Raw genomic sequence first — 25,603 nt, forward strand, 5'->3', positions numbered from 1 at the left:
ATACGGCGTAGTAAATAGGAAACGTCATGGACGGAAGGAGTCTGCGCGTTTTAACTCATGCGGGTACGAAAATGTGCGTGTACCCCTTGTTTGCTCTCGCGTTATCGTACGAGTGCCGGGTCCCTGTTTGACTTTTAATATAGGGTGAGCGACATTATCTCCCGTGGAAAATCTTCGACGGTGGTATCACCAAATTGCTAATAACGCCGACCCCTGCTCTTATTCCTATCCATTGTAATCCTGAGAGAATTGGGGATTTAATTTTTATCTGAACAAGTCAATACTGCGACTAGTAATTTTTCTGTGATTACTTTACTAAATATAGCTGACATTTAAAAATCTATACAGTATATACAGAGTATAAAATTTGATTTAATGAATAGATGAATAAATTGATATTTTAATCGCAGATAATATCAAACATGTAATTTTATTCTGTTTAAAACGTATTAGACAATATTTCGTGCAATACATTTATGCACGATCTCGATCACATCGAGATTTCTCTTAAAGGATAAGAAAGGCATCCAGATAAAAAATGAGCAGCTGATTTAGATTGTTTCCTTGAATGGAAGAAACGTACATATGTAGATCCGTCGTTAACGTGCGAGACACGTCGCGCATAAAAAATTCGTGGCGCTATAAACCATTGAGAATGCCACACCGGAACATTATATATGTATTTCCGTCGGAATTATCTATCAAATGTTTCCTGACTAATGATAAAATAAAATTATTTTCTGGGAAAACAATTAATCACGCATTAAAAATACATTTTATACATCTTTTTGGAAAATACTTTATTTAAATAAAAATTTACTTGCATAGAAATATTTTTAGAAATATCTATTATTGATTTACCACTCTGGAATACATCTAACAATTCTGTGCAAATTGATATGAAAAAGGAAAAATAAAGCGCATTCGCATTTTTTATATATTTAATTGAGAATAATTTTCATAGGTTTTATTTAAAAATAAAGCCACGTAAACAATTTCGTGATGTATATTTTAAATAACTTGTTACATTTTGAAAAAAAAAAGAATGTATATCTGTGTATCTGTAAAAAAGCTTGCTTGAAAAATGTCAATCAGCAAATACAAAGATATGCCTAGTCGAGTAGAATCTATATAATGAAATGTCGACGAAAGAAAAAAAAAATCTGAAGAGATTGAGAAGCATGTGTGAGAACGAGACAACGATTTACGACTGACGATAGCAAGTGATGATTGGCGCCGGCGCCAGGTCATTATCATTATAAATATGATGCACTCTCGTCACATATTTCTATGCAATAAAAATTGTGTGTTTTCGATGAACATATATGTCAGAAAACTAATTAAACTAACTCAACGCGATAATTATACTCGAGAAAAAGTTGAATTGATTTGTATTCGCATAACACATACGTGAATAATAACAAAATCAACAAAACTTTTCAACTTTCAAATTTAAATTAAAATTTATAATATCTTAATAATAACAAAATTTAACAAGCACATGCTATTTTAAAAAACTAATTTTGTTATAAAAGAATTAATTTTTTAACCATGCAAATTAAGTTTGTTTTACTAATTATTTTATGTAATTATAATCGCATACAATCATACAATATTATAATTGTTAGATTGAACATATAATCTATTCTTATAAAATTATTTAAAATCGTCGCTTTTATATTTAAATATGGAAGCTAATATTTTATCACATGTATCAGGCTTTCATTTAACTTGTCAACTTTATCGTCGTAAGTTGTGAAATAAAAATGTTATTAATATTTGTTGTACGAAGAGGGAGCGATGTCGTACGCGATAAACGGTGTCCTGCCATATGTTCAATAATCTGGAATCCCCCACGTTTATAAGTATTACTCCATAAATGTATCTTCGTATTCGAGCATTCCTTTATCGGGGAGGAGCGGAAGCCGTTATCACTTTGCTACAGATAAAAACATAGTATTTGACCTAGTTACGAGATTCGTTAGAAAGGGTGTGACCATTTAATAAATCCTATATCACCCCCTTATATAATCGTCTCTTCGTTAGACAGAAAAATTACTATTTGCTTTATACGCAAACAGTGTTTACATACTACTATAGATTGCGAACAAGTATACTATACTGATACGTACCTAAACAATTATTTAATTCGCAACAGCATTCCGATCTCGTACCAAATGTGGTACTGTCGATCGGTCGATCATTCCTTTCTTTGCGATTCACAAAATCAATTAAAAACCCTTAACCATATATTACTCAGAACGCACGTTTTTCGGTATTTCCATCTTCTGTTTTCTTAAGCGTATTGAAATAAAATGCTGATCAATATAAAATAAAAGCAAGAAGCTTCTATCTCTCGAAAAAAATTACACAATACTTACAATCAGTTAAAATGGTTTGTTTAAAGATAAGCAATTGTAATTTTTTATTATTAATTCATAGAATTTTCTTTATATATATCGTTTTATATCTTTTTTTTTACTATTTAATCATATACAATCAAACGTATATTGATTTTAATCATATAATTCTCGAATAAATTCTAACAGAGCGATCTAATATTTGATGCAAACCGTACAAACAAATTTTATTTTATTTTCTCTCTCTCTTTTATTTCTCAAAAGTCCTCTTGGCATCACGGGGTAAGATAACCTTGTCACAGCGGGGCACATTTCATTCCAAAACATATATAGGAAATCGACCGGTGACGGTTGGAATTTTTGCAAATTTTAAATTTGGCAGTAAATCCCCGACTATACTCAGCTATCGATGAATAGACGATTTAAAGTATTGTGCATTTTGTCGGCGCTTTCTTATGAAGTTCGAAGGAACTGCAGTTCGAAAAGCAAAGGTATTTTTTCGGTTTGAGATATATTTTCGAGCGAAGAAACAGCGGTGACGAGCGGTTCTTCTTCCCCGAGGGATACCCAAACAGGTATCTGATCCATCCTGATACCTCGATCATTAACGGCTCTTCGGCAGGTACACCCGATTCTTAAAGCATTCCGAACTTCATTTCTGCTGGTTCGCCTAGTGCCAGCTCTAAACAAATATACCACCTACAATGCTGGGTCGCCTTCAGCAGCATTGTTATGAATACACTGATATGCACACAAATATTGTAACGTAAATAAGAAACACTATCTGTACATATGGCATAAATTCACAGGTCCGTAAAAAATTTCGTTCAATTCAACGAAAAATAAAGAAAAAAAGGAAAAAAGTTATTTATTACGTTTTCGAAATAACAAAAAAGAAATGAGGAAAAAATGCTTAGAAAAAAATACAATAGAGAGAAGTAAGAGATATTATTCTGAAGTTTTAGAGTTTCTAAAATTTAGCGTTTAGAAAAATTATTCTAAAAAAGAAGAGAAGAGAAATATAAAATATACTACGAAATAATATACTACAATCGAAAGAGAGCGAAGTGCGAATCAAATTCTGCGGTAGGTAGCTCGGGCACAAAAGAGCGTTTCGTGTTATTGTTATGCGGTGCGGTATGAACGAGGAATGCTTCCAAATAATATCGGGTATCGTTTATCCGCGGATCGGATTCGTGGCACGTAGTATTCGGCACAACGATTCGGTCTTTCGCATGCGCCGAGAGGCATTCGCCGAAGAAAGCGCGTAATTATCCGTGCAATCGTGCAAAGCCAGTTAGTTCCCACCCTCGACAAAGATCCGTCCGTATATCGATCCAGGTTGTGGCCAAATACGGAGTACCGTGTAAAAGAGAACGTGTTCGGGTGATATCCGCGCTGTTTTTTAATACGAGAGACGAGAATTTCTACGATCCATCGCAAAACTGGCTTTCGATTCGGCGAGAGTGTTTTAAATCCCAATCCTGTTGAAAATGCAATTTAACACAAGTATAATTTAATTTATTTTAACATGAAATTAAATAATTAACAATTAAATGTGATTAATGGTAAAATTAAAATTTAATTGAAAAGTAGATGTACACACGACGATAGTAAAAGCTGTATCGCATCTTCAAAAAAATGAGCGACATTTTTCTTTGCCGAAATTGAAATCGTGTTAAACGAGACCGCATTGCAAAAAATAAAGCAGCGTAAAAAGGCTATCGGGGAACGCGAACGGACCGATTATTATTTTTGCGTGAACCGACGAGAAAGAGAGAAAGAGAGACAAGAAGCCGCGGCAAGAACGAGACCAGCTGAGAGGCGAGGAGTGCCCTCGAAGGTATTTATTACAGCGTTTTAACTTCCTCGTGTAATTCACTTGCGCGGCACAAAGTAGGTCGTAAGTACGCCCTTTCGCCGGACCGACGACGACGACTACAACTACGGTAGTAGTCGGTCTTATCCGGCTCACGCCATTGCTCGTCATTACCGTGCCGTTAAATCACCTTTTTGCATCCGTGGGATATACCCTCGGGCCTCTCCTCAGGTCGCCCATTGGGTTTCTGTTTATCCCGCGCTTCAAAACGAGATGCTCCGAAATTACGAAGATTAATTTTAACGCCTCGTGAATCAGTCATCGTACCAATCTCGCCGACTGGATAATTGAACCATTGATTTTCCTCTTTAAGAAACTTCAGAAATATATTTAAGTGATATAGTTTTGTTTTTACCCTTTAATTAATCTTTCTCTCTCTCTTTCTTTAATTGATTTTTTACTTATATTTAAATTATAAAATTCTTTAAATTCGTTTTTTATTTCAATTATGGTATTAAAGATACTGTGAAAAGACATTTTGCAAAATATTCTTTGTAAATTATTAAATTTTGTCAGTGACCACTAACGTATATAATTTCACTACATCTATTATCTTGTAAAATTAAAAACAATGAAATCTGTGAGTCTCTACTACTTAGTAAAAATCACAGAAATATAATCAAAGAAGATATCGGTATACAATGTAGCGAATAGAGAGAGTTCTCCGAAGTGGCAATGAAACAACGAGACAATATATCGTGTAACACTTGAACTCGTTGAAATGAGAGGGGAGTTCAAGCACTCTTCTTCCGGTTCTTTCTTACGGCGTGAGTGAAGCTGCTGTGTGACATAGTCTGAAACAGAAATAACATTCCCGTATTTTTTAAGCGCATTGTGTGCGTAGACGATGACGCGGTTTATACAATACGAACATTCTGGGAGGTTGGCGCCACATCGAGACGCTTTCAAAGGCGCAACATTGACTTCTAGTCACTTATGCAATCAGAAAGACTCATCGAACGTAAAATGCGCGCGCGGCAACGTTATGACAATATTTATAAATAATATAAATCATGCTGTGCAGCAAGCATGCAACTATATGATCTCGAAAATCGATATATTTCAAGACGATGAACGCGGTTGAATTTGATCTGAGAGGCGATATTTTAACAATATTTCATTCACGTAACAGTGGAGAAGAGAGAGGAAGTTGACAAAGTATTAAATAATTTATATATTTGTCGCGTACGAAAAAATAACAAAAAATCATCTTTATGTAATTTTAGCAAATAATGCATTTTTTTATTTATGTATGTATATCTTGATCAAATATGTACAAAAGAATTATTTTTAGTCAAAAACGTGTATGCATCTTTAAAGAATTTATTATGATAAGTTATATTATACTTGGAGAAAGTTTGCGAATCAGATAATAATATCTAATGGCTAAATATCTAAAATAGCTTATTAATGTTGTTTTTCTTCGATATCTATTTAAAGTTAATTAATGAAGATATGTATGTGAAGATAACATCGGATTAAATTTCAATTTCAATTTCAAAGTAATCGAAAAATTGATTCCAAATCAAAAAAATAAATGAAGTTCGTCAGATCTTTCGGTAGATTATTCGATATACATATAATTTGATAAGTCGTTCGCTCTCTCTATCTCAACTTTTTTTTTTTTTTTCTTTCTCGATGGGGAGGCAAACTCGCGTACGAACACAAACTGACAATGTGTCCGTGGAAAGGAATGCGACTCTTCCCTTAACGGATATTTCCAACGATCCTTTCAGCAAACCAAGCAAGCCGAAATGACAGAGAACTCGAGCTCGTTTCAAGTTTAAATGTTCACTCAGTTTGTCGCATGAATTCGTTTCACCTTTCATTATGTGTTCGTTTTACAATCTCGCTAGCTGGCGCGAAATCAGCATGCTTATCGCCAAAATTAAGCAAATAACATTATTCGGGTTTGCATTTAAGAGATTCGGAATTAAATTCAATGAAATTTTTAAAAATATTTGTAAAACATTCTCATTTATATTATGCATTAGAATGATAACTTTAAATCATATCATATTTTACTGCATTGCTACACTGAGAAAAAAATACTGTTGAATCAACAACATTTTTGTAGTTAAATTTTATTTTATTAATTCAATGATATTATTAATCTAATCAAATACGTCAGTATTTCTAATCAAATACGTCAGTACAAAAATGTTGTTGATTCAACAGTATTTTTTTCTCAGTGTAGTATTATTTGATAAATCAAATGATAAATACATTACTCTATTAATACTCTCTATTACTACTCTACTAATACTTAATTAAAGATATAAATAAAAATCGATATAAATATCAAGATAAACATAATTCTTCAAATAAATTCTTATGCAAGTGTTTCGAAGAATGTGTAAGGATAGTAGCAAATTATCTTTGGTATAAGGCTGGCATATACTTCATCGGATGTGCATTCCTGCCAAATATACCTGTTCTTTCGTGTCAAGGGTTAACCGGTGCAAACTTTCGTCGGCGATAATTTTCGGGGAACTCTATTTAATGTAAATGATCGGTTGCAAATGGGTGGCCTCGGTGCGCGATATTTGATATAGCAGTTTCGATTTTGTAATACTTCGATTCGATCGAATAATCGATGATAAAATCGTTGATAAAAATACTCTGTTATAAATGCGTTACTCAGAACGACAAATCTATAATATCTGCATGACATTTTTAATATTTTTTCTTCATTTTATATTTCGATTATTCTACGATTGCTAAACTGAAAGAAAAAAAAGAGTCAAGTATAAATTTTTCAATTGAAGTGATAATCTGATTCCGATATCATCTCTCCTCTCCTTTTCTTTCGAATAACTTAATTTCAGGTAATGTTCTCTTCTTTACGGTTTCTTCTTTACTTAAAATTTTTCTTTACGATTCTCATGTCAGGGGTCGACCGACCGAGGTAGTTTTGTACGCACACGCTAATTTTCGTGATATTCCATTAAGCGGCGGCGATCGTATTTCCACAGGGCCCTCTATATAAGGGCCTCCCCATACACATTCTGAATTTCGGCGCCGACGAGAATCGGCAAAGCGTTACGGCGCCGGCGCAACAAACCTGAGATGCGGACCCATCATCCGAGAGACGGTCGGTTCTTTAGTCTAGACCACAGTCCAATTCCAAGCAATCCTTGTCTCATAACATTCGTCTTTCCATCCCTCCCGTTTCGGCTAATAATACTACCCTACCTATCCGTATATTTCACGAGAGCCTACGTAGAACATAGATGAATTTCTCCGGATAAATATCTTCAGATGAATGTCCATTTTCGACAATTAAAGAAATCCCACGGAGATAACGTTAGTTAAGGATACTCTAATGGAAAGGCAGTGCCGCGGCTCGAGAGAAGAGAAAAAGAACATATACAGTGAAAACCCCATTCTCGACATTTTTGGAATCGTCCTATCTAGATTTATCGTGGAGAGTCTTATTTAAAATAAACGATTAAATTCTTGTCGAATGATTCTTTCCGTATAACAATAATACGAAGAAATGAACATTTCCTTCTCTCTCCTCTCTCTTCGAAATAAAGAAGCTCGATTCGAGTAATGCGAGTTAAAAGTCTTGCGGTGCGTGACCGGGTTTCATAAGGAGGCATCATGAGGGGCGACGGTCAATAAAAAGAATAAAAGGATTATTTCGCGTTAGTTAAACACTAATTAGACCGAAGCGGCAGTTCACTTTACCGCCGGCGATCTTTATCATAATGGATGAAGTAAAGGCATCGTGGAACGTTGATTTGCCAAATTGATCTCGTGCCTTAACTCTACCATCTCCTCTTCCTTCGCGCTCATTCATATACCGGCAATTAATAATCGTCTAGTAGTACGTAGAACCTTCAAACTTATCTCGCGTATGACTATCACTGTACGACTATCGTTAAAGCAGTCGCCGTAATAATATCTCTACTTTTTCTTCCGACCGCCGTAAACCGTGTTTATGAACACCTAGTGGTAATGTGTTATATTTAGCAAGTGTGAGAACAGACTTTTTATTATATATGAAATAGCGTTCGGTGCTTTTACACACGCAATTACCACGAGTTTTGTTACACAGTAATAGTAATCTTAAAGAATTTAAATTTATAAAAAATATATCAATATTACTGTTAATTTTTATTATAAATGTAGAAAACTACAAATTTTTTATGACACGTGTCTCCTGTTCATTCTTTTCTTGTAGATATGTTTATAACACATTTGTCATATTGATTTCCATTGCTCTTCGCTTTCTCAGAAATTCCTCCAAAATTGTATATCAGCTGATATTTGTTTAGTAAACTCGTGTATGAGAAGTATTGTTAGATAATGTGTGTAATTACACCGGATGTATGTGTCGTTGATACGTTGCATTCAATAACATTGGAAATGGGTCTTGAACGAACGGAAACGAGCATGCACGAGGTCAGAGGCTACACGTTGATAATGACGTCACCTTCTCGAGGACTCTTCAACGTTCATTTCTTTTCTTTATCGCAACATTATCGGAGAAAGACTAGGCCGAGATTAACGCCTCCGCTTTCGGAAAATATTTTCGGTATATATCATCATATATGTATAATACGATAAATAACACAAGTATCAAGAATTTTTAAAAAATGCTAAATTTTTAATAAAACTTTTAACCAATAAAAAATTTTATCCAAAAAGTTTGAAAATTTCAGATAAAAATCAACATCAGAAATTAATATATTTCTTTTACCAATTATAATTGCATGTATAATTTATATGCGATTCATTTATGAAGGATTCTATTAATTCGTTTCATATTTTGTACTATCGTGTTGTATGTTGAGTTTGTTACGTAAACGTGTACGAATATTTCAAACATTTTACAGCAACTCTAAGAAACGAAACGTAGCAATTTTATACGCGCTCGGATTCGCGCAAAAGCGGATTTTATCATTATATAATTATATCATTATCTTAGATCGTATTTTGAGATAACTTCGGCACATAGTTACAAGCAGATGATCCTTGCAATTTTATCATTATCACGGAGTAGAATCATTATTCTCGATACATAATCATTAATTTAATGAAATAATTAAATGATTACACCCGAAAATTATCGCTCGTTTTACAACAGATTTGTTCGATTGAGGAACTATTTACTAATTAGAAATTATTGATATCACAATTTTTTGATAATAATTTTTGATATTTTTTTATAAAAAATATCCTCTAAATTAATTAGGAAATACAAACGAAAAGAGCTGTTGTTTTTAAGAATTTATATAAAAATTATAAGCTGTATACGACTTATAACATAAATCTATGCGAAGCTCGTCTCGAAGGCGCCACTGTCAGATATAAAACTAATTATATGTATTTCGCGATAAGGATTGTGCGACAGGCTTCAAGAATCGGAGATTATTAAAGTACGCTCGAATAAGTTCTTTGGCCGTGACATGATATGAGTGAAATGTAACGCTCGTAATACACTCTAATAATTTAATGAAATGAAAAGCACTTAATTTTAACGATTCAATTACGACAAAATTTACTCAATGAAAATGATGGACAGATACATTAATGTTCCCAAAATGTCAACAATTATTTGCATTCATATATAATGTTAGATAATTATAATTTAATATTTATTTTTCTTTCTTAATATTATTTACTTATTTTCTTACTGTATATCTAATTACGCTATTTTTTTAAATTAATTATTTTTTTATTAATAGAGTGGAAAGAAACACGTAGCTAAACGATAGAAAGTAAAAGCAATTTAGTAGAAATAGAAAATTGTTTCCGGAAACTGTGTATATATATATGTATCTGTAACTTTTAATTTTCAATCACATTTTAGTTATATATAGAAATTTATTAATAATGTTGATGCAAGAAAGTATCGGTTTACGATACTATCAATTCTTTATAGCATTCTGATCGCCTCAGAAGAGGTTGAATAACACCGATAAGATGAATGGACTACAGCTATGTAAGCGAGAGAGTTATTCATAAAGATATTACTAAAATCAATATCCACGGGCGGTGCAAACAATACGTATACGAGATTGCTCCAGTTGCATTCACAGAAACGATAATTAACTTAGTATCGATATACGGCGCCGTATATCTTTCGTGTTGGAGTAGCATAACGTTGCAAATTCGCACTCTCTTGTGACCGAGTGTCATTAGGTGACAGACTGTGACAGAGTGTCATCACAATGTTGCATATCGATGATTTGTGCCAATCGGAAAGAGGTGTTTTTTCACCGTCGTGAGATTCACGTTATCATCGTAATATTGGGTGTGTCGTCGTAAAAACATACGAGCTACGTATTCTTTCGATATTTCGATCGCTGACATAATCAAACCTCGAATTTTGACTTTAAATTTCGAAAATTTTGACGGCTGAAAATCTTTTCATTTGCGTTTATTTAGCTCTCCTTTTTTTTTTACTATTTCCAGAAAGCTTTGTTTCTTCCTGAAATTTTCTTATTTTTATTTTGTCTTATATTTTTTCGTTACAAAATTCTCAGAAAATTCTTTTATAATATTTATTGAGAGAGGAACTTTTTGTTCCGCATATGTGCACGCGCCCGCATCTGTGCGTGCATATGCAAATGCAGTGTACATTTACCGAGCTGCAACGAGACGCCGATAAACAGCAAACGAATTAGGTGGTCAAAGACTTTATTCCGATGAGAGATCGTAGCAGTGTAACGAAAATTGCGCATTAAAACTTAAATGACAACATTTCTAAATTGTCTTGAAAATTGAAACAAATTGTTCGCTAAGCTTTGCGAGCTTTTTTAATTGGATTTCTACGATTTGATCGTTCGTAATTAAGATTCTTCTCGTACGCTAGTTTCTCTCATATCTACCTCTGCAGACAAATGATTTGAGGACGCGGCGAAAGTTCGCCTCGTCACTCGTTATATCCATTCGGTTTCGTACACGTTGTATAGGCTCACGCAGGCAGAACGAGGAGACCCTCGTTTAAAGGAAGGAGATGGCGAAGTAGCGGGAAAAGAAGAAGAAAAGGAGGACGGGCTCGTCAGGCGTATCGTAAAAGGTGGGTAAGCACCGGCCGGAACATTCATGCTCTAGTGAAATTAAATACTAGCGAGAAAGTAGACGCGGACCGCCTCGCGGCTATTTAAACCGTCCGGAGGCGACTATGTTCGTCAGCGGGCTTCTCTCGACAGCACCATAAATCTCGCGCGAGACATCTCGCGACCACGTGCGTACGCCTCGTATGATGCGATATCCTATCGCGAAATCGCGTTCTGAACAGATAGGCAACGAGACGAAAAAATATAGTCTATTAGAGCCACGCGAAACATTCGCAGAATCTAGGGGCACGACTTTACACATATTTTTAACATATATGATGTGTTTACGTTATCTGATCCTTGAACTCTAAAAAATATCTCCCAAAATAATTAGGAACTTCGATATTTTTTGCAATGCATTTCTTCATTTGTCGAAAAATGTACGGTGTGAAAGTAATTTTGTAAAATAAAAAAAACACTATCGCGCACTATCGCATTCGCGTTTATCTCTTAATTGCCTGAGTAATTTAAATGTGTTAAATTGTGTTAAAAACATATCTTCTGATATTTATTGTTGATAAATAAAGTTTAAAACTCGAACATAGCTTAGGAAGTTAAAACTTGAAACGTATCGTAAATTCTCACTCTGACTCGATACGAGGAATTGTTTACAATGAATGAAGGCGGCTGATGATAGCGAGATACGATGGCGAAAAATCGAACGATTACGTAATTGAAGGTTTGGCCGCGCCACTCAGACGATTCCTCTTTTTTCGACAAAGCAAGTTATTTACTGCTATATGTTGGGTGAATGGTGGCTCAACGATTGATGTAAGAATCAAAATTATACGTGGATAACCGTGTAGTGCGAAAAGAAGTTTGATATTGCGAAGATTGCAGTCTTAATCGCGAAAATCAATTAAAATCTCTCCATGTCTCGTCTTTACATTTAAAATTAAATGCACTTGGATATATTTACAAAGACGCAGCATTTTTATTTTATTATTTATTTTTATTATTTTATTTCTTCGCTAAAATAAAAGACAATTTAAAACTAATAAAAGTTGACAATGGATCTTTTACAATTTAAAGTTCTAATGATATGTCGAGATATATCAAGAATATGAGATTTCTAACAATAGGAAAATTTCCACTATCTGATTAACATGAGATAGCTAACTTCGAAAACAACGTCGACAAAAGAAACTCACGCTCGCTCAAAACTTGCTACGCCAATGGCGTTACTGCTATATAATATACCACCAGTTTGACTCTCGAAATTTTTCTACAAACGGATGCGAATACCATAGGAATCCCGTTGAACAGCAAAAGAAACACATTTCCAATAAAGGTCCAGTTCCTATATTTCAGTAGAAAGCTCTACGATCTACTAGAAATAGATTTCTAATTTCTTTCTTTTTTTCTTTAAAGAATAGTTTCTAAAATAATCGATTTATGTTGACGTTATAACTATATTTTATTTTTACATTTATTCAACATTAAGTGTGATTATTTGTTTCTAAATTTTATATAGCTTATCTACTATTATTATGACAATCATTAGAAAGTTTTTTCCTGTTTCATCAGATTTAATTAATTTCTATACGTATGCTTTTCATTTTTTAACATTTTATATATTACACTAATTACAATATGAGAAGACATCATAAATGTCAAATATCGACAGAACTCGCATGACAATCTAAAGATTATTAAATACGCAATTTTTTTGCTGATATACTTGCACAATTAGATAAATGTTAAACTAATACACATATTAAACTAAGTCAAATTGATCATATATTGAATTATATATATTACACAAAGTTTTCTCTTAAATAAGTTTATTAAGAGAGACGTGTCTAACGATGATTGCAGCGTTAAAGCGTCATTACATGTGCTAGCGAGTCTTATTTCAGAGAACCTCATGCATTTCGTGGCGATTACTGATAGTCGTGACGGTGATACGATCGTCTCGTGCATACGATGCACTCGTACCGTGTCGTTTGTCATACCCTAAGTTATACGCACGGCACATCCGGTCGCGGAGTCGCAACCGACCGTGGTCCCGTAACAAACGCGCGTACGCATTGTGTAGTAAAAACGTAGTACGCGTAAACGAGGCGAAACTCCATACGGAGGTTTCACGCATCAAGGACATTCTAGTTCTTACGTGACTCCACTCCCACTCAAACTTCTCCTCCACCTTCTTTTCCTCTATTTCTGCTCGTCTTACAACCGATCGCTCCGAATTATTCATCGAAAGGGATCCTTGCTTTTTTATATACACACAAAGAATTTTCTCTTAGAATTTACCCGTAAAATCATGGTAATCGAGGGACAATATGGTGTGGAAAGAATTTTATGAGAATTTCTCCGATTAATATTTATCACAATAAAAAATAATATTATCACAATAAAATATAAAACATGTTTGATTAATTTTACTATATAGTTTAGTAGAAATTCTCATAAAATTCTTTCCATAACATATTGTCCCACGATTATCATGATTTTCAAGGTAAATTCTAAGAGAAAATTCTCTCTGTGCATATACGAAGAATTTTGAAAATCGAACAATAAATAACGTAAAAATATAAGAGTTTTGAAAATTTTAATAAGATTTAGTTGGCACGTCAATGTATAAAGATGACTCATAAACATTGTCATTCTTCTCGCCGGATTCATTGAATATTTCCTTCATATTTTCTCAATGAGAATAGCAAAGTGCTAATAATTTTTAAATTATAATTGATTGAAAACAATAAATAATACAATGTCTTAGATTTTATTTTAAACCTATAATTATCAAAATATTTTATATTCAGCAATAATGTTGTGAGAGAAAGACAGCGTTAAAATTTAAAATTAATAAATAGATTTTATTAAGAAAAAAAATGAACTTTAAATTTATATGTGTGTGTATTTAAAAAGGATGTTGACAAAAATTATATTTTTAGATAGAATTACTGTCTCTTTTATTTTTATTTATGAAAAACTGCAAATGTATCCAAATAGATTACTTGGAAGTTTCTGTATGTTAGTAACTTGAGAGGAAGGAATTTTGCTTATTAAGCAAATTTCTTTTGAAGCAGGATAATAAAGGTCAAAATACAATTCTGTTTTTGACTGCGACGTTATTTAATTCATTATCTAACTAATTATGAAAATGTTTTCCAAATGTTTTGGAAAAACATTTTGTCGTTTAGGAATCTGTATGTATCCTTAGAGATTTCTGTCTCTGATTATTCTGGTTCTCACGATAGAGCTATACAACAACGAGAAACGAACTCGCCAAGAGCTGGGCCTGGAGAGAGGCACGTTGACGAAGAGCAACGTGGAGGAGCTCCGATGTCTCGGATGAACGAACGAAAGCGAATGGGACCGAAGTTGTCCGAGCTACTTCGTTCGTTCAGTGTCGAGCAGTATTCAAAGAGCCCCAAGGCCAGTAGAATCGAACGAGAGAGTACTTAAAAATACGATATTTAACTTTCTCACAAAGAAAACGTGCAACTTTGCGAATATTTCGGTTGTACGCTCGAGAACATTATGTACGAAGCGCAAAAACTGATCATAAATCGATTATTGAGGAAGGAAACTAACTTTCCAAAATTATCAAGACAGATAAATGACAATTAAACAAGCTTTCACAAATAGTTGCGATTTGATATTTAAACGCACATTTGTATAATACTTGAAATAATTTTTTTACAACATGATATCTTTGCCTTCTTGAATACTTGGTGAAAGTATAAAAAAATGCATGAGCTATAATTAAAAATTAATATAAAATCTATGGTTTATTTTGTAAGAGCCAGTTTAAATTGCTGAACCTGTTGCTTACTATTGCTACCATCAGCAACAGGTGGCCACATACTAACAGCACGTATCATACCACGTAGAACTTTCCCTTTTTGTATCGATGTGAATTTAAGACAAATAGAAAGAGTAAAAGATCTAGAAAGTAAAATTAAAATTTTTTAGATTTATAGCTTTTTCTAATTATAAACTGCTTCTATATATATTGCACTTAAAAATCGATCATTGTGTCTTTATTTCTTTCTGTCATGTATTTATTTATATTATGTACATATTCTTTTCATTCTCGTAATATTTGTATATTTATTTTCTATTTTTCTTTTTATTTCGCTCTCATTTACGCTAATTCTTTTTATGTATTTCTATTTTTTTGTTACGGTTCTGTTATTTTACTTTACTATTATATTATTTTATAGAATAAAAGTATAAGAATACTCTTTTTACATACCATTACTCATGTTCTTAGAGACATACATATATACATACTCGGAGAACAAAAAACAATTACAATCACTTCAATACAAAAAAATAGTTAAATATAATACTTAATCGTTTATTTCTAAGGCGTCCCCATGACTGAAATTAGATCAATATCGTTATATTTATAGGAACATAATACAAAACCGAGTACATTTTCGGCATGTATAAGCGAGGTCTTTAGCTGTCGAATGCGCGAGCAGTTATACGCGAGGCAAAGAGCCCCCATCCACCCCGCTGCACCGTCGTTGGTCGACTAAACTCGCTAAACCGGCGCCACGACCGCTTCTCGTCCTCGCTGCGCGGTGAGGGATGAGGGGACATTTACGTTTCACGTGACACGCTGGCGCCGCGATGGTGGGGGAAACCGGCAGCGGTCACGTGATCAGCTGGCGCCGCGTTGGTGGGAGGAGGACCGGCTGCGAGACGTTCGTACGACCAGACTCGCCGGCATTCTGAGCTGATAAGTTGCCAGTGTCGGATCGTGAGAAAGTGGAGAGGGATCCTCGCACCTCGCAGGACATTTAAATCGACCGCAGGTAGACGGACCGACGATCTGAGAGGCCGACCCTCCGTAAAAAAAAAGGAAACCGCCTTTGCTTTCGCGCGTCGGTTTCCCTCTCTCATTTACACGTTTCCGTCGTCTTCTCCTGTGCGCCGATCGAGAAGCGCCTGCCCTCTCTCTCTCTCTCTCTCTCTCTCTCTCTCTCTCTCTCTCTCTCTCTCTCTCTCCTCTCTCCTCATGATTCTCTCGAGAAAATAAACGAACTAGTCGCTCGTGGACTCTCGACAATCACGAATCGCGCGACGATTTAAGAGTGGCACCGGCCGAAAAACCTTCCACACGCAACACTACGCTTATTTATTAGGATCCTCGAAGCGTCCCGCAACGCATTATTTATTATCTCTTTTTGTGCTTCGATTCGCGGAATATAATACGTGTGAAGAAGAACAAGTAGCGAAGGAAACGAAGAGTATATAATCGCCCGACCAAGAAACAGAAGGAAAAGAAGAATACCTTTTCTCGGAAAGGCAAAGAAAAATGTGTAAGTACGCGAGAAACTGATTCGAAAACGAACGGAATTATTCGAGCCTGTCGCAGTCGCCCGTTGGTCGCGCACACACATACACACGTGTATAATTCCGTTGTACACGCACGTAACGTCGTCGTCGTCGTCGTCATTTCGCGATTCGTCGCGAGTGATCAGCCGTCTCTCTGCCTCGTCCGCTGTGAAAAAGTGAGTTGAGTGTCTCCCGCGCCCCTCTTTCTCTCTTTTGTTCTCTCTCTCTCTCCTCTTGGAATCTTCATCGAGATCTCCGAAGAGATTCTCCGAGAGAGCGAGCGATCGAGCACGTGGACAGAACACGGTTCCGAAGAACAAAGTGTTCCTGAGGAACGTGACGAGAGAGTCGATCGGCGCGTTTCTCGTTCGAGTTTCCCCGTGAACCATCGCTATGGATCTTCTGTGCTGCGAGACCACGGAGACCGAATGCCGGGCTTACGCGGATCCGGCCCTCCTCGGCGACGACAGAGTTCTGCAGAACCTCCTGCAGACCGAGGAACGCTACGCACCCAGCAGTTCCTACTTCGAGTGCGTGCAGAGGGACATCTCGCCGCTCATGCGCAAGATCGTCGCCGAATGGATGTTAGAGGTAAGCGATTGTTTTCGGTCCACGTGTAAATATACGTCGCATACATATGTATATCGCGACCGGTCGAATTTAATTATTCCGCGAAGTAAGTAGGCTACCGACTCGACGCGGCAAGTAAATTTTGCTTGCTAAATAAAAAATCGACAGGGTATAAAGATTAATTAATTTCCAACTTAATTCTCTGCCTCCTTTTTTTTTTAAATCGTGATATATAAGATAATAAACAGTGACAATTCATAATTATGTGTAATTAAGTGTTATTAATTAAGTGCTATCTGTAAGAAATTAATAGAATCAACTGTCTCTCTCTTTCTCTCTTTGTCTCTTTAAAAATAGAATCTGCGACAGTAAAACAATTGAATCGTGATTAATTCGATGTTAAAGAAATCGATTCCGAAACAAAATGATTATGTATTTTGACAATTGCCGATTACAATTGCAGTGACTTTTTTTTCCCCGGTTAAGGTAGTCTAAAAATAAAGTTTATACCGATGACCTATGGTCTGATAGACTGACGTCAGTCTTTTTTTGTATATAGACAAGAGAGTATTTTTTCTCTTTTATTACACAGAATTATTTTTGTTCGAAAAACGCGAAATAGAAATGAAAAGAATTATCAAATAATACACATAAACATACATATGTCTGCTTACTTGGCTAGGTACGTCGCGGTATTTTAAATTGTTTCCATTACAAAGTTAAAGGTCTCGATCGAATGTTATGGTTGTCGTTTGGCAATCTTATTCTTAGACATGCGCGCGACAATGTTTAATTTATTATTCGTCGATTTAAAAACGTAACAAAAGATAACGCGGCTGATCGGTGCTCTTAAAGAGCAAATTGAATTGATTTAGATCCAAATATATATATCCCGGGGACGGATGAAGGTCAGATTTGCGAGACGTGAATTTCGGTTCTCTCGGATCGCGACTCGAGGTCTGCTATCTTTTTTTGTAATCCATAAATTAAACGTTTGTCTTTTATATTACGCGCATTCGTAAATATATTAATGAACCGAATTTTCTAAATTAATAATTACAGAGCCTGTAGTCGCTGGATTTAATATTGGCAGGGCTTTTTGTGATGATTATATTAAGAATTAATGTACATAGATGTGCACACAGATGTTCGTGGCATAAACCTCGTAGATATTTGCGTATTTAAATACCTCTTATTTGTCGGCCTCTTTTCGCAAATTAATTACTCTTCAAAGATTATGAAATAAGTCGGTATATCTTGAAAATTTTATCTCAAATGAGATAGTTACCTTGGTTTTAATAAAAAAAAAAAAGAATGATAAGGCGCTAAAATGAGTTGCCGCGCGAAGAGAAACAGAAATTAATCAAGATTAAACACGCTCGATGCAATACATAATACATCGATCCTCGTGGACGGCTGTCGAATGTTTTCGGCAGCGTTTGAGAACCTGTCGCCGACCGCGTTTCTTTTGTCACGAGAGAGCATTGTGATCCCAAGTTCATATATATTTTTACAAAAACTCTTTGTCGGTGCATAAAGGGAAGCAAAGCAGACGTTATTTACATTGTTACGCAATATCACTCTCAATCTGTTAAATGTGAAATATTTCTGAAAACGTAACAGATTGAAAAATACATTTATTTTTAAATTTAAATACTCGGTATTGATGTGCAAAGAATGAAAAATTTTTAACTGTCAAATATTTAGATGCCACGCAAAAGTTGGAAATAGAAGTGTACCGTGAATCGAGATTTCTCAACGATTATACCCGAATTATTATTTGTTTCTAACCGTCAAATGACATTGACGTTTCTTGCTCGAAGATATAATATTTGATTTTAATACATGTAATATTATTTATACGATTTGCGTGTATAACATCAAACTTGTAGGATGGATCTCTTTCATACAGACTTTCATAACTCTTTTATCATAAGTTTTTCACACATTTACATATACATATTAAATTAAAATAATAAATCGAAAATGCTTTAATATATAAATTCATGTATGCGAAAAGGGCTATAAATATCAGGCAACAAAATGATTGTTGAATTTCTCTATATTTTGACTGATCAAAATAAATTGTTTTAAATACATATTAAATTCTTCGTAATTTAAAGAAAATTTACTTCGGCGATATTGCGATGCAAGTACAACATTTTTGATATTTGCTGTCATTGAGTAGAAAATTCGGGCGAAAGTCGTCGATAAATCCTTCCCCTCTCCCGTCTCATCCTCTAACTTACGTCATCGTTTCCAAAGCTCGCCGATAAGGGAATTGTATTCGTCGCGATTGACATCATCCAACAGCATATTCCCGATTAAAGAGCAGAATCGGCAGTCGATCGAGCGAGTATCGTTACGTGCTATCGCGCGGTTATCGAATTCCTCATCTAATGACGGCGATTTAAAGACAGACGTGTATAATACAGTTATTAAACGACAGAGGTATTTAGTACTCACAACAGCAAGATATATTCTTGTTTGTTTTAGTCTTAATTTCTCCTTTACGATAACGATATTGCACAGTACGCGAATTATCGCGGGTCATTTGTGTCTAGTTTAATTACATTCGCAGAGAGAATTAAGCATATACTTAGAAACTTCAGATTAGACAGTCCCAAACGTGTGATAACGATTTCGCAATTCACCTTGCACCAATTAACAGCAGATTAAATCCCCGAAATTCGAAATAATAATTTAGGATGTGCAAGTTAATAATTATAAATAGTTATAAATTAGAAATAATCAAACTCATAGAATATATCAACGCGCGCAGCATATTCTCAATAAATAAAAATAAATAATAACAATAACAAATAAATAGAATTCTCGGTGACAGCTAAATTTCGCCGATAGGGAAGAAAGAGAGAGACGATTGGTGTCGCGTCGACGAATTAATTCCTCGACGTCTCCCGGTCTTAGACTTCCTCCTTCGTCGGATATGGTAATGAATTTCTCCGCTTCCGGACCGGATTCTCGTGTCGTTGTGTTCCTTCGGGCGTCGCTTTACCTCGCTCTTGTTTAAATTAAAGCCGAAACGATACGGGTATATCGTTTCGACTCACGCTCCGATAGCGTGCGCCAGCTCGATATGCGCCTTGCTCTTTCTGCTCCCGGCAGAGAAGCTCAAATTATTTTTCTTTGCGAGTGTCGAGAAGCTCTGATGAAAACGATGACGATGACGAGCGTTCGATAAGCCGGTTGTTTCGGCGCCGTCAAAGTCGCATACCTTATCATTGAAGCTCGCAAAAAGCTCGTCCATTGTTCGATTAGTCGTACGATGCCTATCGATGGATTATTCGCGCAATTATTCAATTATTATTTAATTATATAATAATTAATAACTAGAATTATCATATTTTCTATTAACGCAGAGATTTGTATTTATCGATAGTAGTAGTTAAACATAATCAATATCTTGATCGAAAAATTATTAATGTAATAAAGAAAATATTTATCCATGTCTCACTCTTATTAATCACTCATTTTGCAGAAATAATGATATGCATCATAATATCATAATAAATATAATAATTTCGATTTAACGAAATTACAATGTGATTCGGAATTCGGACATATAGAGCAGACTTAAATCGCATTCTTCGTTACATCACAGCTGCCAGACTTCTCTGCAGTTTTGTTGTATCGATATCGCCCTTTTTCTCGAGCATTTAATTGCTCTTGCGTCCCAGACATTTAATCGCAACAACCGAATTCACGCGATGACCTCGACGGCGTGTTCCGTACGACGAAAGCGAGTCGCCTGGGTCGCGCGTGCGTGCGTGTGTGTCCGCATCGCGCTTCGAATTCTTCGACATTACGCTGGCTCGTCGATCCAGCCGGCGCGAATGACAGGTCGTCGTATGTGTCGATGGAATGTATTCGGCTTTTAAATGCTGTGAAATTAGCTGTAGCGTTAATCGTAATTATATAGGAATACTAAGCAAATTGTTTCAACTTTGAAACAATCATTTTTCGATTATTTCAGCATTGAACAGTAATTAAAATCGAATTTCTTTTAAAGCAGAATACTATAAATTAATCAAAAAAAAGCATTTTTTAATTGAAATAATTCTATGATACATATTTATTTAGACAGAGTTGTCATTCTTATTCTCATTAAAAAGAAAGGGCGATAATTTAGCTTGTTCTATATGTTTGTATGATAAAATTGTATAAAATTATTAATAGAATAAATAATCTAATTTGCCAAAAGAGTGCATGTGTGTGGGAACGCTCTTCGAATTTTTTAAATTGATTTTAAATGCGAGGATTTAATTTCGTACATTTGGAGGAATAAGCAATCAGCTGTTAGACACGTCAAATGCATTAACGAGTTTTTACGAAACGAAGAGAAGCTACTTTGCACGATAACATTTCTCGCTTGTCACCCTATATATAATTCGCATAAATGCTGCGAAAGTGTTGAGTTACCGGATCGCGAAACCGGCATCGCGGACAATTGAGGGACGTCGAATTTTGTACCGGTTTCGCAAACTTTCTTATTCTTTGTCGAGCATCCTGAATTTTTTAAGACGACATTTTTTTTCGAACGGGCCTCGCTCGATTATTATCGATGCATACAAGACATACGAGACGCTATCGGCTTTTATCGGCGGCAGTTCTGTTTAATTGGCGCCGAACTTATAAGAAAGATCAGCGAGCTCGATAAAGTCATGCAGATAAGAGTAACAAAGTTCTGAGGCAAATCATTTCGAAAAAGAAAGATTTAAGACATTCGTTATCGGTTGCCAATTAAAGGCGGATCGCGAATGTAAATGTAATGCCACGTTTCCGTGCAACAACTTTGGTAATTGCTTGTACCCAGTCAGCATTATTCGGTGAATATTTTTCGCGGATTTTAAATATCGTTTGTACGTAACGAAAATCGTATCTTTCTGCGAATCTGTTCTTTGATGCAAATACGACTCGACTTTTTATAGTGTTTAAAATAAATTTATATAATATGTATTAATAATAAAATATTTTAATAATACAAGAAGTAAAGAATAACACATGATAATTCTATATTATTAAGGAATATTGTGTGCATATAATTTAGCGAAAAATTGCCAGAATTTCTTTCCTTTATGATTTGCGGCTCCATTTCGCCGCTTCTGCATTTTAAGGATCCTTCTTCGGTTCAAACTTTACCTCACTCAACTTTCGTCACGATGTTTGAACAGATGCACGATAATCTTTCGAAGCGCTTTCGTTAAAAAGTGCGTTTTCTCTTTGTCCCTGTCTTTCTCGATAATTAATATTGACCATTTGCAAAAGGATTGAATAAAAAAGCTTTTAAGCGTTGTTCTTAATCTACCGATAAATCTAATAAAAAAAAAAAAACACCATGTCCACATCTTTGTTCTCTCTGGACAGGACTAATCGCGTACGATTTTCGATGATTAGGTTAGCGCGAGTATTTTGTTAGGCCGGTGCTGTTGCTAATTGGTGGTGGCGGCGGCGGAGTAATTACGAGAGGGTGCACACGCACACATGCGTGCATGCGTGCGGCCGCCGAGGGCTGGCCGGCAATCATTGGTCACGCTCAATAAATTCCTCTCTCGCGCCTCGACGACGCGCACGATCACACGTAGCCGCTCTCGGCCCTGCACCCCGAGACGTCCGAAGCGAAGTTAATTCACGATTCTACCGCAATTCAACGGTCCCCGAAACTTCAAAGAGTCGCTCCGATCGTTGCGCATTTTATGTAAACACGCAATAATAAACGTGCGGTAATAAATGCGATAACGAAAAAAAAAAAAAAAAAAGCGCGATTCTCATTCCGTTGTTGCATGCGATAAATTATTATCGATAAGATATTATAGAAAAAATGTCTTCGCTGTTAAATTATTCTTACATAGACACGCAAGTGATTATCTCTTATTGTTAGAGGTGATCCATTTCTTTTTTCCATGATAAAAGACGTTCCACTCTAATTGTAAGTTCTTTTTTCATCAGTTCTTTCTCAGCGAGGTTTTTAAATTTTACGGCGAATTTATGCGACAAAAGAATTGTAAAGTCGAAAAATCTTCCGACCTACACGACGATCGATATACAGTCATGTTGCGACTACGCTTGGTAAAATACGATCAAAGGAAATCCGGTGAGATATCTGTATCCTACGTCTATGTTATGTGTGAGCGATTATTGCGTGAAAATTTGTTTTTTTTCTCCGACATATAATATACGCAAACACAATACGCCTCGTAAATTCTTTAAATGTTACAAAATTAAAGAAAAAACGAATAAATATGAAGGAGAGAGAAGAGGTATACAAATTACTTTGGTTGAGTCACGTCCACAAAAATACGAAGAAAGATACTTGGGTTGTTATTGATCTATCCACTTGTAATCTTTTGCGCTTCGCGCACATACATTCTTTTTTACATTTGACATTTTTACGAGATACATATTACGTCTTGCAGCGTAACTTTTCAGAACGATTCGCCGGCGAGCTAAATTTGCATCGCGGATCGCGCATATTCAGAAACGTTATCGCGACGACTCCCCGATCGTTCGACCTTGAAACGATTTCAGCGTTGCCCTATCACGAAAATGTACATCGCATGCGTCTCTTCATCACTTTGGTGTGCACCGATGTTGCAGGTATGCGAGGAACAGAAGTGCCAGGACGAGGTCTTTCCGTTGTCGATGAACTACGTCGACAGGTTCCTGTCGATCTGTCCGATCAGAAAATCGCAGTTGCAGCTACTCGGCACCGCCTGTCTCCTCCTGGCGTCGAAGCTACGTGAGACGTCACCGCTCACGGCCGACGTTTTGGTTTTCTACACCGATAACTCCATCACTCTGGACGATCTATGGGTAAGTGAGCACTAAACAGAATGCTGATTGCATGCTAGATACATTTGATATTTGCCGATCGATATTTTATGCAACGACTTAGCGGTTATAAAATTGCGTATCAACTTTTTGACCCATATAGACACAAATCGCGACTTTATCTTATCTCGCGAAACCGTCAAAAGGTCTCTTTGCAACAAGCGAATTATCTATATTGCGTGTGGGAGGACCAAAATAATAAATCAACAATTTTGAAGTATCAATTTAATAACAATTTTTTCTAAATAGTATTTATACATATATATATATATGAGAAAAAGACAAATTTTCCGTCAGAATGAACGTTCTCTTTATGTTTTGCCACGAAAATTTTTCCATCATACGTTTTCGTCTGCCGTTTCGAATTCTAGTTTCTCGTTCTACTTAACACCGGGGATGTCTGTACCCGGTTACGGGCAAGATCGGACGACTTCTTGACTCGTGCAAACGAATAAAGTACACGCACGATACCGCTAGTCGTGCGTACTCGTTGTCTGCTCGTTGCATAATTCCTTAAGTAGGCGTCTCTCGCAAATGCCAGAGATCGAGGAAGCGATTCTCGCGATCTATTCGCCGTTGTCACGATTTTTACGAAAACGATCGATATCGATTTTATTGTCCTCTCATGCGTGCAGAATCTGGAGATAACCGGCACAAATTGAAATGCGCGAGAAAATCGCGCTTGTGCGATCGCTTATCACCAGATCCATATATGTATCTGGGCTGACGGATTGCAAATATACGACGAACTTCTCTCGTAAATAGATTTATTTTTCCCGCGTAGAAGATCGATAAGATAGAAAAATATTTAAAGCACCAGCTTTCTACAAATTAGTTGTCAGACGTATTAGTTAAAATTAAGAAGTAACTGATTCTGTTTTTATTACTGCTCTTCTTATTTCAAATATATTTGTTTGCACTGTAATAATTTTAATTAGAAGAAATCGAATTTTTCTTATAATTTGTACATTTAAAAAATCTTCTAATTCTTAGAAATTAATTATCGCTAGAATATCAGGATTTTAAGCGGTAAATGTTTTGTAAAAGAAACGTATTTATTCTACGATTCGTCTAACTCAAACTATATCAGCTTTCTCTTTTGTCATCTTGATCAATCGATCGCTCCTTTATATTTACTATGAAACTTTTATGGGAGAAATTTAAGGCACGTGTACGGTGATAGTTGATTTGTTATCCAGATTTAGATGCGGAATTTACTCAGTCAATTTCTATTTTTTATGCAGGCTGTCCTGAAATAGCAAAACCACAATATTTGAATTTCTTTAATTCCATTTTACGGATTTAAGAAGAGAAAGAGAGAGAGAGAGAGAGAGCTATTGTTTGTTTTCACGATCATTGATCCATCGTATGTGTGTTATACATACATATATACTTGAACTAATACTTACCATCGAAAATTGATTGCTTATGATACATATACTCTGACACGTGTTTGAATTTTTCACGAATTTGCACATTTCTTATATAAAATTTTCAAACGATAACTCGATATTCACAAATTCGACAAATTTTTAAACCCGAGAAAATATGAATTAGATTAGAACTAAACGCAT

The 25,603-nt window shown here is 35.5% G+C and overlaps 2 protein-coding genes across 2 annotated transcripts in view; both read left to right on the forward strand.

The window, feature by feature from the left end:
- The window catches only part of LOC145944522 (uncharacterized), a 90,075-nt gene extending 74,237 nt beyond the window's left edge, over positions 1-15,838 (forward strand). Inside the window, exon 4 of the mRNA XM_083052887.1 lies at positions 15,680-15,838. Within this exon, the coding sequence (XP_082909013.1) occupies positions 15,680-15,808 (129 nt within the window). The 3' untranslated portion in view covers positions 15,809-15,838. The remainder of the gene's footprint in view (positions 1-15,679) is intronic.
- A 173-nt stretch (positions 15,839-16,011) lies between these two features.
- Positions 16,012-25,603, forward strand: part of Cycd (cyclin D) — a 33,757-nt gene continuing 24,165 nt past the window's right edge. The window contains exons 1-2 of the mRNA XM_083052884.1: positions 16,012-17,201; positions 23,796-24,011. Coding sequence (XP_082909010.1) covers positions 17,004-17,201; positions 23,796-24,011 — 414 coding nt within the window. The 5' untranslated portion in view covers positions 16,012-17,003. The remainder of the gene's footprint in view (positions 17,202-23,795; positions 24,012-25,603) is intronic.

Source organism: Prenolepis imparis, unplaced genomic scaffold (assembly GCF_030444845.1).
Source record: "Prenolepis imparis isolate NDT839.2.m4 unplaced genomic scaffold, iyPreImpa1.0 SCAF_13, whole genome shotgun sequence".
NCBI lineage: Eukaryota > Metazoa > Arthropoda > Insecta > Hymenoptera > Formicidae > Prenolepis > Prenolepis imparis.